Source organism: Ctenopharyngodon idella, chromosome 2 (assembly GCF_019924925.1).
Source record: "Ctenopharyngodon idella isolate HZGC_01 chromosome 2, HZGC01, whole genome shotgun sequence".
Classification (NCBI taxonomy): domain Eukaryota; kingdom Metazoa; phylum Chordata; class Actinopteri; order Cypriniformes; family Xenocyprididae; genus Ctenopharyngodon; species Ctenopharyngodon idella.
The window spans coordinates 42,615,053-42,631,557 of record NC_067221.1 but is presented as its reverse complement, the minus strand read 5'-3'; the positions used below and the strand labels follow the sequence as shown (position 1 = coordinate 42,631,557).

At 37.3% G+C, this 16,505-nt stretch overlaps 1 protein-coding gene across 2 annotated transcripts; it reads right to left on the bottom strand.

Moving 5' to 3' along the window:
• Positions 1-1,293: 1,293 nt before the first annotated feature.
• On the bottom strand, positions 1,294-16,391 carry LOC127496565 (ATP-sensitive inward rectifier potassium channel 10). Of its 2 annotated transcripts, none has more exons than XM_051864243.1 (6): positions 16,223-16,391; positions 9,070-9,432; positions 6,164-6,375; positions 5,012-5,143; positions 4,258-4,435; positions 1,294-2,514 (listed from the first exon to the last, which is right to left on the bottom strand). In XM_051864243.1, the coding sequence occupies exons 2-6, from the start codon at positions 9,407-9,409 to the stop codon at positions 2,156-2,158; spliced, it is 1,221 nt and encodes a 406-aa protein (XP_051720203.1). In that variant the 5' UTR covers positions 9,410-9,432; positions 16,223-16,391; the 3' UTR covers positions 1,294-2,155. The 2 variants fall into 2 exon arrangements, with proteins under 2 accessions (XP_051720203.1, XP_051720201.1); XM_051864241.1 differs by having other exon boundaries at positions 9,070-9,409.
• Between the last annotated feature and the right edge of the window lie 114 nt (positions 16,392-16,505).

Sequence of the window (16,505 nt, the reverse complement as noted above, 5' to 3'; positions counted from 1 at the left end):
TGGTTTGTATTTATACAGTATTTTCAAAACATTTAAAGCATTTGATTGAACACAAGAAGTGTTTCATATGATTTATGATGGTTTATCTTTAAATCATATAATATTTATTTAGGAGAATTTCAAGCCTTACACCAGGACCATTTCTGTTATGTTTGTTTTTTTCCTCGGATTACTTGGGTTGAAAATGGACAAACAGTGATCGGGTTGTTTTAACCCAGCGGTTGGGTTAAATGTTTGACCTGCTGGGTAGTTTTATTTAACTCAACTATTGTTTAAAAATGACTATATGACTGGATTAAAATGAACCCAAAATATGTTGGAAATTAAAAATCAGACACATAATTACTAGAGACAACAATAATAATCAAAAGGTGAACATTTATTAATAATCAATTTAATACATGTTTATTGTTTAATTACTATTCATTATACTAATAAATGTTCATTTATTAAACATTTTAATAAATGTTAATTTCCAACATATTATATTATATTATATTTTGGGTTCATCAAGAAATACAGTCATTTTTAAACAATAGTTGAGTTAAATAAAATGAGCCAGCAGGTCAAACATTTAACCCAACCGCTGGGTTAAAACAACTCCATTTTCAACCCAACTTGGGTTGTTTTTAACCCAGCAGTTTTTAGAGTGTTAAAGCTAAAATCAGTCCTGAGTCAGTCACTGAGACGAAACATATAACAGATCAGTTTCCTTTCTATTATATATATATATATATATATATATACACACACTCTAAACACAATGGTGCTATATAGTACTAAAAGTGGTTCTTTGGCTCGTAATCATAGGGGAACCACTTTAAGTGCTGTATAGCACCAAATCTTGGTGCTTCAGCGGTTCTTTGGGGTGACTGAGGTGCTGTAGCGCCGCTACTGTATACAGAACCTGTTAAGCCCCTTTAAAGGTTCTTTATGAGCTTTACACTGTTGCTGTTTAGCACCATTTTTGTTGAAGAAATAAAATGCGATATGACACCTCTTATGGGTTCTACACAGCGCCAAAAGTGTTTCCACTATGATTATGAGCCAAGAACCACTTTTAGTGCTATATAGCACCCTTTTTTGTATATATATTGTTCTCTGACGTTCTGATATTGTCTTTTTGAAATATTGCATCTGTTCATCACAAAAATAACCTCTTCATTCGTCCCGTTTCAGAGTAACACTTTAATATGCACAGACTGATGTTCAGAAGCAGCATGTGTTAATGTTACAATAATTCATTAATAAATGTTACAACTGCGACTCCTCAGAAATAATGCATGAATCAAACACATTATAAACATTATATTTATTACATTATATTTCATTTACAGCATCAGATTAACCATCAGCGTCTGTTTATTAATGTGGATTATGATGCAGCTCTGAATCCAGTGAATTATTACAGAGAAACACACATTTATCCTGCATTTACAGACTTCATCCTGATCAAACAAACACTGAACAAGATTTTCTCTTTTCTGAGCCGTTTTTGGCCTGACTTCATTACAGTCTAAAGTGCTTTCAGATTGAGTTGAGATAATAACTGCTCCAGATCGGCTCATGATGACGGTGTCACTGAAGCAGAACTGCAGCGGTTCTACACAAAGAATAGAGCGGGGAAACACGTGATAAACGCAGTAAACCAGATAATTGTGCAAAATACATTTCTTTGTCACTGATGTCAAAGGTCAATCTGTCACGTGACAATCAGCATTGGTTCAGTGTGTCAATGCAATTCTGCTGTTTGATGCATTTGTGCGGCTGATGCTGAATGTCTTTGAAATATTTCACCTTTTTAATCTTTATTTTAAATGCTATGCGACTCTTTCAAATAATATCAGCTCTTAAAAACTCATGATATACACAAACTGCTGTTTAAATTTGAAAAGCTCATTACACTATTCAACTTTCCAAGCACTAGCAATACCCAAAGTTATTTTTCCTATTCAGCCTATGCTGTTAATAATTTTGCATCTTATTGGGTTGATGCTGTTCATGCAATATTAATAATTTCAGTGATTGATTTTAAGGACATTTGTGTTATTCTACTCAGTTCATGTAATAATCGGTGTCCTGTCTCGAACCGCTGCTGAAGATTATCATCCTGTCAGTCATTCTACATTGATCACAGATGATCTGCACATGTCTGTCACACGTTGCTAATGCGCACGCTCAGCGGACGGCTGTCCGTCTGTCTCTCATCTGCTCCCGCTCGGTAGATTTGCTCCAGGCGCATCTTCTCCGGGTCTGTTCCGCTCCCGCTGGGCGGGGTCTGTTTGAAAAGGGGCGGGGTCTTGGTTTTCACCACTTTGTCGAAGTACGAGAGGTCCGCTACGTATTTTCCCGTCGGCGAGAGCGACACGACGGGCGTGAACTCGTACCCCCACAGGACCTCGTCGGGCAGGTATGATGTTCGCACCTGACAGGTGGCTGATGTGGGTTCGACTGTGGAGATCATCATAATCAGCAGCTCAAAATCAGCCGGATCTGGATCTGTCCATCCTCCCCCTGATGAGAGGAAGAGCAGAGGAACAGAGATATTCTGGCATAATCTCACTGTAAACATGAACACACTGTATGCAGCGGTGAAGTCACGTGAGCCCTTCTTTAAAAGGGCCAGTTCACCAAGTGTAAGTGAACCTTCAGTGTTTGTGCAATTCCGTTTGGTGCCACTGGAGGCGCAACATACCTGTTTACTAATTACAACATTCTGTTTTATTTCAAACCCTTTTCAATTTACAGATGTCCATAGATTAAATAAGTAACTAAAATAATTAAAATCAAAATAATAAAATTTCAGTAATCCCATTCTTTTTTCAAACAATGAATTTGAATGACTCTTCAGTCACGTGATTTACTGGATTTAAAACAAACAAAAAATGTACTAACAATACAATATTTTAGAGCTTGGCATAACTAGGAGAAAATTTGTGCTGTCAAATCAATTAATCGCATCTAACATAAAAGTGTGTTTACATAATATATGTGTGTATATATTATATTTATATATATATGTGTGTGTGTCTGTGTGTATACACAAATTTTTACATATATATGTGTGTGTATGTATATACACACACACATATAATATATATATATATATGTCACTTTCCATTATAAATTACATTAATCATGTATATGATAGAATATTTTCAGTTCGAAACAACAAAATTTCATAACATTAAAGGGTTAGTTCACCCGAAAATGAAAATTCTGTCATTTATTACTCACCCTCATGTCGTTCCACACCCGTAAGACCTTCATTCATCTTCAGAACGCAAATTAAGATATTTTTGTTGAAATCCGATGGCTCAGTGAGGCCTGCATAGCCAGCAATGACATTTCCTCTCTCAAGATCCATTAATGTACTAAAAACATATTTAAATCAGTTCATGTGAGTACAGTGGTTCAATATTAATATTATAAAGCCACGAGAATACTTTTGGTGCTCCAAAAAAAACAAAATAATGACTTTTATAGTGATGGCCGATTTCAAAACACTGCTTCAGGAAGCTTCGGAGCGTTATGAATCTTTTGTGTCGAATCATGATTCGGATCGCGTGTCAAACCACCAAACTGCTGAAATCACGTGACTTTGGCGCTCCAAACCGCTGATTCGACACAAAAGATTCATAACGCTCCGAAGCTTCATGAAGCAGTGTTTTGAAATCGGCCATCACTATATAAGTCGTTACTTAGTTTTTTTTGCCGCACCAAAAATATTCTCGTGGCTTTATAATATTAATATTGAACCACTGTACTCACATGAACTGATTTAAATATGTTTTTAGTACATTAATGGATCTTGAGAGAGGAAATGTCATTGCTCCCTATTCAGGCCTCACCGAGCCATCGGATTTCATCAAAAATATCTTAATTTGTGTTCTGAAGATGAACGAAGGTCTTACGGGTGTGGAACGACATGAGGGTGAGTAATAAATGACATTATTTTCATTTTTGGGTGAACTAACCCTTTAAGTAGTTTTACTGACGGTCGTTGAACGCTTCTGTCATAAAACAGTTGTTGAAAAATGAAACGTTTAGCTACTTGCATCTTTGTCACTTAAAACTTCCTAACATGGAACAGAGCGCTGTGTAATAAACTGCAGCATCAAGAATGTCAAATATTGGGCGGGACCATTTGGAAATTTCTGTCCGTCTCAGTGTCTGTGGTGGTTACGGCCCTGCTGTGAGCTCCTGAAGCTGCTGTACACACCGTGTGTCTGATTGTGAACAGAATGGATGATCTACCCTTGTCGGCCCAGCCTCGCAGCGGACTCTCGTCATCGATCGTGTGGTAGAAGGTGAGGGGGAGGATGAGGAAGGGGCTCTCGCTGGCCGTGTCCACGCTGAAGGTCACATTCTTCTGGTCCAAACGCACCGTCTCTCCCTCCTTCGGCACACACGGCTGGAGAAGCTTCCCCGTCACCTGGAAAAATCACATTCATTACATTTGTCTGCAAAGAACTCTCAATATGACATTTCCACACACTCTTAGAAACAAAGATTTATCAGCATTGATAAAGAATCTTTGTTGTGGAAATGTCCAGATGCTCACTAGGTTTTAGAAGTGAAATACTGAGAGTTCTTTGCAGACAAATGTAAAAAGTGACATGGTTTCATGAAGAACCTTTAACCAAAAGGTTCTTCTATTGCATCAGTATGAAAACCCTCTTTTGGAATCTTTATTTTTATTTTTTAAGATGTGTGAAAGCAGTTCTAAATGGAAGATGTCATAATTCTGCTGCCTTTAGTAGAGCATTGCAGAAATGAAGGCAGACCGAGAGAAATGACATTATAAATGCAGAATTCCAACGTGTAGTTTATATTTTCACAAACAATTGCATCCACCGTGTCCATGAGCAAAGTTGGCACACTTCAAATCTCACTGATTTATATTTTCTAGATTTAATCTGTACTTTGTTCTGTGGTTGTGTGAAAAATCATTAAAGAGATCGATCATTAACTGGTGACCTTGATAAAAAGTGTTAATTCTCTCGGTTACCTGGCAGCCCAGAAGCAGACTTTTGCGCATGTTGGCAACTCGTATCATGAGACACGGTCGGCCGTCGTGATTGGCTATCACCGCGTGCTGACTGAAGCGAATCGTCTCGCCGCGTTTCTTTGGCCGAGCCACCTGAAAGAGAGAGAGAGAGAAAACATGCAGCAGGTGAACATCATGAACATATCTGGGTCATATTTCACCCCAGAATATACATATTTAAATAATAAACACATCTGGATGCACAACAATAGCGAGCGCTTCAGGGGTTAAATGTGCTTAATTGTGATGAAAAGAATGAAAATGGAAAAGTAGTGTGCAAAAGTGATGTTTGGAGGGGATGTTTGTTTTTAACTGATTAAACAATCAAAATATGAGGACAAAATGTTATACTTTTTAAATCAGAATGAAGAAAAAAAACACTAAACTTGGTTAAAGTGTTTATCTGACAATTATTTGGCAAAAAAAAGGCAAACTACAGCTACAGGTTTTATTTTACTATGCAAAAAATGCATAAAAAAACCAAAAAGCTGACAGGAAAAAGCAAACGTTGACTACAACATAATCAGTTATTAATATTTGGTTGGTTCTCTCGTGTTTTTGCATGTTTTCATAATCGTATGACAGCCCGGCCAAAAATTATATCCACACAATCTTTCACGTTTCGTTGCGTTATAAAACAATCGACTCCAAGCACAACTACGCAATAAGCTTGACAAAATCTTTAACACATTTTCTATAACATTTGAATAAAGGTTGAAGATATTAATTTTCCTAGGCCAGACATCACTTTTGGCCACAACTGTATATTACAGTAATTAATTAATTTTGCACATTTACACTGTCATTTTCCTGTTCATTACTGTGAAGCTGCTTTGAAACAATCCATATTGTATAATAAAGACTTCATTTAATTTAAGCAATAATATATATATATATATATATATATATATATGTATATATATATATATGCATAATATATATAAGCAATAATATATATATATATATATATATATGTGTTACTTTACATTTTTAAATATATTTTATTTTTCATTTTATTTTGGAGTAAAATGTGAGCTGCGTGTTTTCCATGTTCAGGTGTTTTCTCCTACAGTATCTTTTTGACTACAGGACGGCATGTTAATGGATGTGCACCTTGGCGAGGAACGTTCCGGTGATGAAGATCTCCATGGCGGTGGTGATGAGGAGCTGGATGATCAGCAGGACAATGGCAGACGGACATTCTTCGGTGATGCAGCGGTAACCGTATCCGATGGTGGTCTGAGTCTCCAGGGAGAAGAGAAAGGCCCCCGTCAGCGTTTGCATCTGCATCACACACACGCTGTGGTTTGCTGGAGGATCAAACTCTAGAGGAAGAAATGCAAAAGACAGACACAGACACAAGCATCTGGATTAAATAGGGGTTTTGGCTTTTCGTATCACAAAATAGTTGTAAAGTTGGCACAGAAGAGCTTCTGAAGTGTCAATTAGTTTTCTTTACACAGACTGTTTAATGATGCTCAGAGGTGGCATGAATGCATTTGCATGGGTTTAAATCTGATAGAACATTTTGGGTGGAGGTTGTGAATTTTTCCTCATCTACAGTACGGTTAACTTGTGGTGTACCTCAGGGATCGGTGTTGGGCCCGCTTTTGTTTTCATTGTATTTGCTCCCTTTAGGTTCAATTGTTTTGGTATCATATCATTTCCAATGATAGGGAGGCAGGACTGGATGATATCCAGTTATATCTCACTTTGAAACATGAGGAAAATTATGACATACACTTTTTGTTGGACTGTCTTTCGGAGGTAAGATGCTGGCTGGCAGATAACTGAATCTAAAACAGAAATTATAGTTTTTGGACTACCAGCATCTATTATACAGATAAATATCAATCTGGGTCTTTTATCTGGGAATTCTCATGCTCATGCTAGAAATTTGGGAGTGATTTTTGATAACGGCCTAAAATTCAATAAACAAATGAGTTCAGTGACTTTTATCATCTCAGATCCATTGCAAAATTGAAAGCGTATTTATCAGTAAAGGATTTGGAGACAGTGAATCATGCTTTTGTTTCCACTGGGCTGGATTACTGTAACTCACTGTACCTTGGTGTGGCTCTGTCCTCTTTATCCCGCCTTCAAATGATTCAAAACGCCGCTGCCAGGCTTCTTACTGGAAAAAGGGAACACATTTCTCCTGATCTGGCTCCACTTCACTGGCTGCTGGTTGAATACTGTGTTAAATTTAAGGTTTTGTCATATGTGTATAATGGCCTGGCTCCACAGTATATTACAGATTTCCTTTTGCCTTCTCTCTTTCTGCTCCATGCTGTGGAATGTTCCATTGCCGGAACACTTTAGGCTGTCTCCCGACGCTCTCACTGAAGACATCTTTTTTTTTCATCTGGCATTTGGATCAATGTAGTTTTATTAATTTGTGTGTTTTCTTCTCAGTTTGTTATGCATTTTATTGTCTAACTGTCATATTTTGATGCATTTGATGATAATTTGGTTTTTCAGCACTGACTGTTTTTAAGTGTGCTTTAGAAATAAATGTGCCTTGCCTCGTCTTACACAGCAATTATAATAGAATACTTTTACACAAGGGGTTAAGGTGGGACTGAGCAGACATCATTTAGTCTGGCTTTTAAGATGGATTACGTCTTTACACAGAATTTCAAGCAGGTACAAATGCATACTGCAAATGTGACAGAAGCACATTTGAAATGGCATTTAGGTGTCTTCGCAGACTGTCTAATGCTGCTCAGAGGTGGCATAAATATATTTACACAGCAATTTAGATGAGTAAAGTTTGATGACAAACTTTAATGTTGGCTGAAAGCCATGTCTGAAAGTGAACAGCTTGAAGTTTGAAGGTTTTACTTAGAGAAAGTAATAAAAAATGATACTAGCATGTTTTAACATGTTGCTAGCATGGATTAGTAGGATGTTAGCATGATCAGCATGTTACTAACATGAATTATCATGTTGCTAGCATCTTTTAACATGTTGGTAACATGTTTTAACATTTTGCTAACATGTTTTAACACATTCATAGCATGAATTAACATGTTGCTAGCATGATTTAGTACATTGGTAGCATGAATTAACATGTTTTGCTAACATGTTTTGGCATTTTTAATGCATTGTTAACATGAATTAGCATATTGCTAACATGTTTTAGCACATTGCTAGTATGATTTAATGTTGTTACAATGAATCAGCATGTTGTTAACATGTTTTAACCCTTGATAACATGAATTATCATGTTACTAGCATCTTTTAACATGTTGGTAACATGAATTAGCATGTTTTACCACATTGCTAACATTTTTAACATATTGCTAGCATGATTTAACACTTTGTTAGCATGATTTAGCATGTTGCTAGCATGTTGCTAACATTAATTAGCATTTTTAACACATTGCTAGCATGAATTAGCATGTTGCTAGCATGTTTTAACACTTTTTGCTAACATGAATTAGCATGTGGCTAGCATGTCTTATCACAATGCTAGCATGATTTAGCATGTTGCTAGCATGTTTTAACACTTTGCTAGCATGTTTTAACATGTCCTAGGATAGTCTTTAAGCTCTGCTAGTGATAGGCGGTTTAAATACTCTGTCTTATAGTACAAACGTTTCAAACCCCCTCAATGAAAGTCTATGCAATTTTTTTTTTTTTTTTTTGTGGTTTTGATCGTCCATTTCACGGAAATCGTAAGTCAGAACAGTCTGAAGGTCTGACCTCAGTTTGGTGGTTGTAGCCTGAAAGCTCTAGGAGGAGATACAGTCCAAATTTTGGCTCAGAATAATAATAATAATAATAATAATAAGTTTAAACAGTAGATCAGTATGTTGGCTTGAAAACTACACTTTGACAGTCCAAGACTGAAGTGGGTCAGAGCAGCGTTTCATGCGGCATTAAGGCACAGAGCAGCCTTAACTCAGCTGTGTAAAGATGACTTTAGAATGACAAATAATGTTATTTTTATGGTGCTTATTTTATGCACAATCAGACCAGGAACATGAATTATGAAAGTACTTTCCATCTCTTACCCAGCAGGTCTCCGTGCACCAGAGCCAGCAGGTACCACAGCAGGCCGAAGGTGAACCAGGTGCCCACAAACGTGGCGCTGAACAGAACCAGTTTGTACCTCCACTGCATGTCCACCACGGTGGTCCAGGGGTCGCGCAGGTACAGAGCGCCACGCCCACTCACGTGCTCGATGCGCACGTTGCTCCGCCCATCCTTGGATAACACCCGCCTCCGGCGTGTCACCTGACTCCCATGCCCCGCCCCTCCGAGCAGAGGCTTCAGAACGTCTGTCTGTGTCTGGGAGTGGCAGACCTTCTGAGGGGCGGGTCCATGAGAAGAACTGGGCGTGGCCGACTTCATCTGGAGAAGAAACAAACGACATCCTGAAGAGCGTAAGTGATGCTCATTTACATTTATGGATTTGGCATAAACATTTTTATCCAAAATGACATTGAATGCTTTAGAGGAAGGTTCTGGAGAGGAGAAAAAATAATAGAAAAGAATGAGGATTTAATCCAGATTAGAACTTGCAATAATCGACTGCTATAGGCTTCAAAACAATTTACTGCTCGAAATACAAATATGCACATTTAGATTCAGCTGACGCACTGTTTTTCTGCGCTTCATTTCTCTTATATTTCAGTCCGCAGGGAGAGGCGCTCATTGAATTCAGTTTATCTGATTCATCAGGAGATTATTTTACAGGAGAGAGACTTTTAACCAACAATGAGAGGAAAGAGACAGACTAAATGAGGGCGTGTGAGACGAAACCAGACAGTCTGTTTGGCAACATTTCACCTCATCTGCCCGTTTGGAAGCATGTAAACTCGTAAACTCGAAACACAAATGTTTCGATTGTAAAGTGTGTTTGCTTTAATGAAGGATATTTTTAGTGCACTGTAGATGCGTTTATGTACAGTAAAACAAAGTCTGTTCTGTTTTTCATCAAACACTAATATAACAGCATTACAGTTTTTTCAAATTGCTCTGACAATAAAAGTGGTACTCGAGGCCCAGCCAGTGAAACAGTCACTCATGTACACACACATATATATATATATACAGTATGTGTGTGTGTGTGTGTGTGTGTGTGTGTGTGTGTGTGTGCATGTGTGAGTGTGTGTAAATGTGTGTGAGTGTGTGTGAGTGTGTGTAAATGTGTGTGAGTGTGTGTGAGTGTGTGTGCGTGTGTGTTTATACTGTATATATAGATATAGATATAGAAATAAAGATGACTTTCTGACTTGGCTTTCAGTGCATATAAGCCAAGTCAGAAAGTCAACTGTATTTCTAAAGCACTTTATACAATATATAGATTGTTTCACAGCAGCTTCACAATAGTAACAAATTCAGATTCTGCTGTACAGCAGCTCTAATAAATACAGTGTCATTATTCAGCTCACGTCAGTTCAGTGTTGATTCAGCTCAGTTCAATAACTGTTGTGCACACATACTGTATATACAGTGTATTTGTGCATATGCATGTACGTGTGAGTGCTACACTGAACAAGCAAAAGACACAAGATAGTGTTTTACATTTTCACATCTGTGTGTAGTTTGGCGTGTATGTGGCTAATCATTTTATGCTTGTGTGTAAAGTTACTATGCAAAAATACCATTTTTAGAAGAGTTAATATAGCTTTGAACAAAGTGTTTGCTTTTGAAAGATATGTGTGATGTTTTGCATATTGTGTAGTTTTGTGTGTAGAGTTTTGAGAAATAAAGCCATAGTTTCAAAAACTGTAAGCAATTTGAAAAAACTATAATTATATATTCAGTGTTCTGTAATCTGATGGATTCCCGTCTCTCACATTCATCTGATCTCTGCTTCCTTTCTCTTTATCAATGCACCAGACACTGTAAAACATGACGTTTGGAAGTTATAAATAAAACTGCATGATTGCTTTCAGTGTTAGCCATGCTAACAACACCCTAATTCATGCTAGCAATGTGCTAAAACATGATAGCAACATGATAGTTCATGCTAATGTGTTAATTCATGATAACAGTGTTAAAACATGCTAATTCATGCTAATTCATGTTAGCAAAGTGATAAGTCACGCTAGGAATGTGTCAAAACATGTTAGCAACATGATAATTCATGTTAGCAAGGGTTAAAACATGCTAGCAACATGCTAATCCATGCTAGCAAAGAGTTAAAACATGCTAATTCATGCTAACAACATGTTAAAACATACTAGCAATGTGTTAAAACATGCTAGCAAAGTGTGTGAAACTATGATTACAGAAACAAAAAGGTTCTGAATGTTTCTTTTTTTCTCATTTTCATTTAGTATATATAAACATTTAAAAAAAAAACTAATAAAATGAAAAAATACAACAAAATTACTAAAAATTTAAAATAAAAATAAAAAATATTAAATGAAAAAAAATATATAAAATAAATAGAAAATATTAAATGAAAATATAAATATAAAATTCAAAATATTAATAAAAACTATAATAGTATATTAGTATTTCTAAAATAGCACTTGCAGGATGAATCCTTCACAATAAGTCCAGAATTTTATGTAAAATTGATCATACACCATTTTTTTCAGTGTACAGTAAAACAAAATGATTCTGAAAGCTTCTTGCATGATTTGAAACAGATTCCATATTCATTTATTTTAGTTTAGAGATGCTTTAGTTCAACATCTCAGCCTCTCTGGTGCCTCGTTATCAGCACTTCCCCTCTCTCTCTCTCTCTCTCTCTCTCTCTCTCAAATTCACATTCAAAGTGTGCTTTATTGGCATGACAATTGTTACAAAGTATTGGCAAAGCAAAATAATCAAAATACATGTACATATACACACATAAAAAAATAAAATAAAGTAAGTAGAATCAATCAACATTTTAGAATTCTATGAACAATTTAGAATTCAGTGTGTGTGTGTGTGTGAGTCTGCGTGTGTGTGTGTGTGTGTGTGTGCATGTGTGAGTGTGTGTGTGTGCATGTGTAAGTGTGTGTGTGTGTGTGAACGTGTGTGTGTGTGAGTGTGTGTGTGTGTGTGTGTGTGTGTGTGTGTGTGTGTGTGAGCGCAATACTGATTGGTCGAATCCTTCTTTTTGTGACAGGTATCAATGTATCTTGCTGCTAGTAGGATACAATCTCTTTTTTCACCTAATAAATGTTTTAATTTGTGTTTTATTGTTTAATTTTATGAAGTTAGGGCAAAGTATTTCAAATTTTGGATAAAATGTCTTTCTGATTTGCTCATAGTTAGGGCAGCTGGTGAGGAAGTGTTGCTCTGTCTCCAGTACGGCAGATGCGTCTCAGTTCTGTCTGAATCTGCCCGTCTCTACGGTCAGCGTGTGACTGCTCAGTCTGTACCTCGTCACTGTACTCAGATATTCTGCTGTGGTGTAGTCTCTATTTAGGGCCAAATAACATTCAAGTTTACTTTGTTTTTCTGTTGTTTCAGTCCAATAGGTCAGGTCATTTTCTTTTTGTGTTTTTGTAATTTGGTTGTGCTGGATTCTGTGGATGAGGGTGTCAGTGTCCTGAGGCTGCTGTTGTTAGTCGTGTTCGTTTGTTTTTGCAGCCTCAGGACCATCTGAATCAGGGGGCTTTTTTCAATGTTCACTTCATGGTCTTTAAGGGCTTTAAAATGATAAGAGATGGGATCACTCGTTTTTAGATGTTCTCAAAATTTGATGGCTCGTTTCTCATTGTGGATTAATAAAGGGTACTGTCCTAATTCTGCCCTGTGTGTTCCTCTGTACTCTCAGGATACTCTTACAGAACTCGGCCTGCAGGGCTTCTGTTGGGTTTTTGTCCCATTTGTCAAATTCGTGGTTTAGAAGAGGACCCCAAACTTCACTGCCATATAGCGCAATCGGTTCTATGACTGATGGGAATATTTTGAGCCAGATTCTGATTGGTGTTTCAGTTTGGATTGATTTTTTGATGGCATAGAAGGCCCTTCCTGCTTTCTCTTTCAGTTCATTCACGGCCAAATTTAGCTTTCCTGTTGCACTTATTTCCAGCCCGAGGTATGTGTAGCTTGTGGCATGATGAATTTTGGTCATACCAAGGGTGAAATTGTCTCTTTCCCTGACATCTAGTTATTTTCTGGAATGTTAGTGCTTTAGTTTTGTTAAGGTTAATAGTCAGGGCCCGGGTCTGACAGAACCGATGCAGGATGTCCAGGTTCTGCTGTAGACCCTCTTCTGCATACAGGAGAACATGTTGGAGTCATGTAGTGTGAGGCCCGGTGCTGCTGACTGTTCTAGTTGTTTCGCCAATTCATTAATGTAAATATTGAAGAGGGTCGGTGATGGTGGGCAGCCCTGCCTCACACCTCAACCTGGAGAGAAGAACTCCATTTGTTTATTGCCAATTTTAATAGCGCATTGATTGTTTGAGTACATTGTTTTTATAATGTTGTATGTTTTACCCCCAATACCTGATTCTAGAAGTTTAGACAGAAGACCTTCACGCCAAATTGAATCAAAGGCCTTCTGGAAATCTACAAAGCAAGCAAAAATGTTGGTTTTGTTTTGGTTAATGTATTTGTCCTTCAGGGTATGTTGGGTGAAGATATGGTCTGATGTTCTATAATTTGGTAAGAATCCAATCTGACTTTTGCTCAGGACATTGTGCTCTGTAAGGAAGTGTATGAGTCTCGTGTTGATGATACTGCAGAATAGCTTCCCCAGATTACAGCTCACACAGATGCCCCTGTAATTATTTGGATCTAATTTGTCTCCACTTTTGAATATGGGCGTTATGAGTCCTCTATTCTAGGTGTCAGGGAAATGACCAACACTCAGAACCAAGTTGAACAGTTTTAGTAAGGCCAATCTTAATTTGTGTTCTTCAGCATTTCATTGAGGATACCATCAGGTCCACTTGCTTTTTTGATATTTAGGGTCTGGATTTTATTAATCAGTTCATTTTCTGTGATGGGATAGTCTAATTGGTTTTGGTATTTACCAATTGTATGTTCCATGTTGATAATTTTTTCATATATTTGGATTTGTTCTGGGTTCATTTTTATTTCGCTATAAAGTTGTTCAAAGTGATTTTTCCAGGTGTCTCCATTTTGTATGGCTGTTTGTTCATGTTGTTTTTTATTCAGGGAATTCCAATTGTCCCAGAATTTGTTAGAATTTACAGATTCTTCAATAATGTTTAGCTGATTTTGCATTCACTGTTCTCTCTTTTTTCTGAGTGTATTTTTATACTGTTTAAGTTCCTCACAATATTGATGGCGCAAATCTGCATCATTTGGTTGTCTGTGTTTTTGATTTGATAATTGTCTTATTTTTTTCCTCATTGTTTTACAGTCTAAATCAAACCATTGTTCATTATCTTGTTTTGTTTTATGGATTTTCTTAGAGGATTTGAGGTTAGATAAAGTTGCCTAATAAGCAAATATACAATTTATGTTCTCCACAGCCAGATTTACACCTTCTCCATCATGAGGATAAATTCTGTCGAGGAAGTTGTCTATAAGTGACCATACTTTTGGATGGTCCATTGCTGTCACGTACTTTTCTGTGCTGTTTTGCGCCCATCTGTATTTCTCTCTAATGTTGTACAGCTTACTGGGCTGTGATTTTATGTTAGTATTTTTTGTTCTTTTTAGATAAATCGTAATTTGGCTGTGATCTGATAGGAGTGTTAGTGGTTTAACCGTGAATGCTCTGAAAGAGAATGCATCTAAATCTGCGATCATGTAGTCAGCTGTTGAGCAACCATGAAATGAACCGTAGGTGTGTCTCCTCAGAGAATCCCCTCTCATCCTGCCGTTGACGAGGTACAGACCGAGGCTTTGACAGAGCTCAGTCAGATGCTTCCCGTTTATATTTACTTGGGCATCAGAGTTATATCTTGGGAAGTTTACAATGTTTTGTGGGAAGCTCTGTCCAAAAATATAGTTATTCCCATTATCTGTAGTATAGTCAGGAAGGGATCCTGTTCTGGCATTTAGATCCCCACAGATTAACACACTTCCCTGGGCCTGGAAGTGGTTAATTTGACTGTGGAGCGATTCAAAGATGTCCTCACTATAGTATGGAGATTCAGATTCTCTCTCTCTCTCTCTCTCTCTCTCTCTCTCTCTCTCTCACACTCTCTCTCTCTCTCTCTCGGGTACAAAGGAACGTATTGTTTGAAACACTGACCAACGGGACAAAACAGACTCCTAACAAACATATCTTTGTGTGTGTGTGTGTGTGTGTGTGTGTGTGAGGACACAATAGCAGCTCATTAGTATTCCAAAGTGGATAACGATCCCCCCTCCGCAAATCTCAAAGCCGCAGTCTCACTTTACAAATTCTCACTTTCTTACTTTCACATTTTTACATGCACACAAATACACAGTCAAACTCAAGACTAGCTGTCCTGGACTATTTTAGTAAGTCTTCACGCAGATTTTACACTGCAAAAAACTCTGTTCTTCCTCAGTGTTTCTGTCTTGTTTTCCAGCACAAATATCTAAACATTCTTAAATCAAGATACATTTACTGGAGAAGAGAAATGACTGAAGATATTAAGTAAAAAATGTGTCAAAAGGAAGTGAGTTTGTGTTTAAAACAAGAACAAATATCTGCCAGTGGAGTCAGAAAAATAATCTTGTTTTCTCTTTGAATTATATTTATTTTTCTGACTCCATTGGCAAATATTTGTTCTTGTTTTAAACACAAACTCACTTCCTTTTGACACATTTTTTACTTAATATCTTCAGTCATTTTGTTTCTCCAGTAAATGTTTAGATATTTGTTCAGTGTTTTGTTCAGTGTAATGTTTTCCTAACCTTGATCCTTCCTCATCTGATAGAACATTTCTCTGGCAACATTAGGATTGTTGGAGTTTGTTTCCCAGAACATGATAAAATGATACAAAGTTGGATAAAAGCATCTGCCAAATGCATTAACGGGAACAACTACTGTAACTCCTAACAGACATTGATGTCTTTGTATTATTGTGTGCTTGATAAAACTGTTACAATCTTTTGCAAAGATGTATCCACAAAATGCCAGATAAAATATTCCAGTGTTGGGAGGAGAAACACAACGGTGTTCAGGTTACGAGACGTGAGCGCAGCACCTGTTGTTCAGAAGTTCTGTCTCATCAGACCAAACAAGTTTATTCACAGGAGCTTGATCAAAACCTGTTCAGAAAGTCCAGTGTGAATTAATGCATGTGAAATTCTGCGTCTTACCTTGTCACTGAAGGGCTGCGCAGCTGCGGTCTATTAACACATGCTCAGGTGTTCAGCTTTAATCGAGATTCTGCATTCACATCTGATCTCAGCTACATGTTGATGTTCCACATGGGATTAAACTAATGTTAGCTTTACTAAACAGAAGCTCTTTTGAAGGACTGAATCTCAGAGCACCTCTCGCTTTTATAAACTGGCCTCTCTCTCTCTCTCTCTCTCTCTGCATTCATCAACCTCTTTGTTCTGCTAAATCTAAAACTATCAGGATTTTACTGTTCTTATT

Coding starts and splice junctions, on each gene's coding strand:
- LOC127496565 (XM_051864243.1), bottom strand. CDS start 9,409: ATGAAGTCGGCCACGCCCAGTTCTTCTCATGGACCCGCCCCTCAGAAG. Junction 6,376..9,069: donor GGTGCACGGAGACCTGCTGG/GTAAGAGATGGA, acceptor TTCTTCCTCTAG/AGTTTGATCCTCCAGCAAAC. Junction 5,144..6,163: donor CCGGAACGTTCCTCGCCAAG/GTGCACATCCAT, acceptor TCTCTCTTTCAG/GTGGCTCGGCCAAAGAAACG.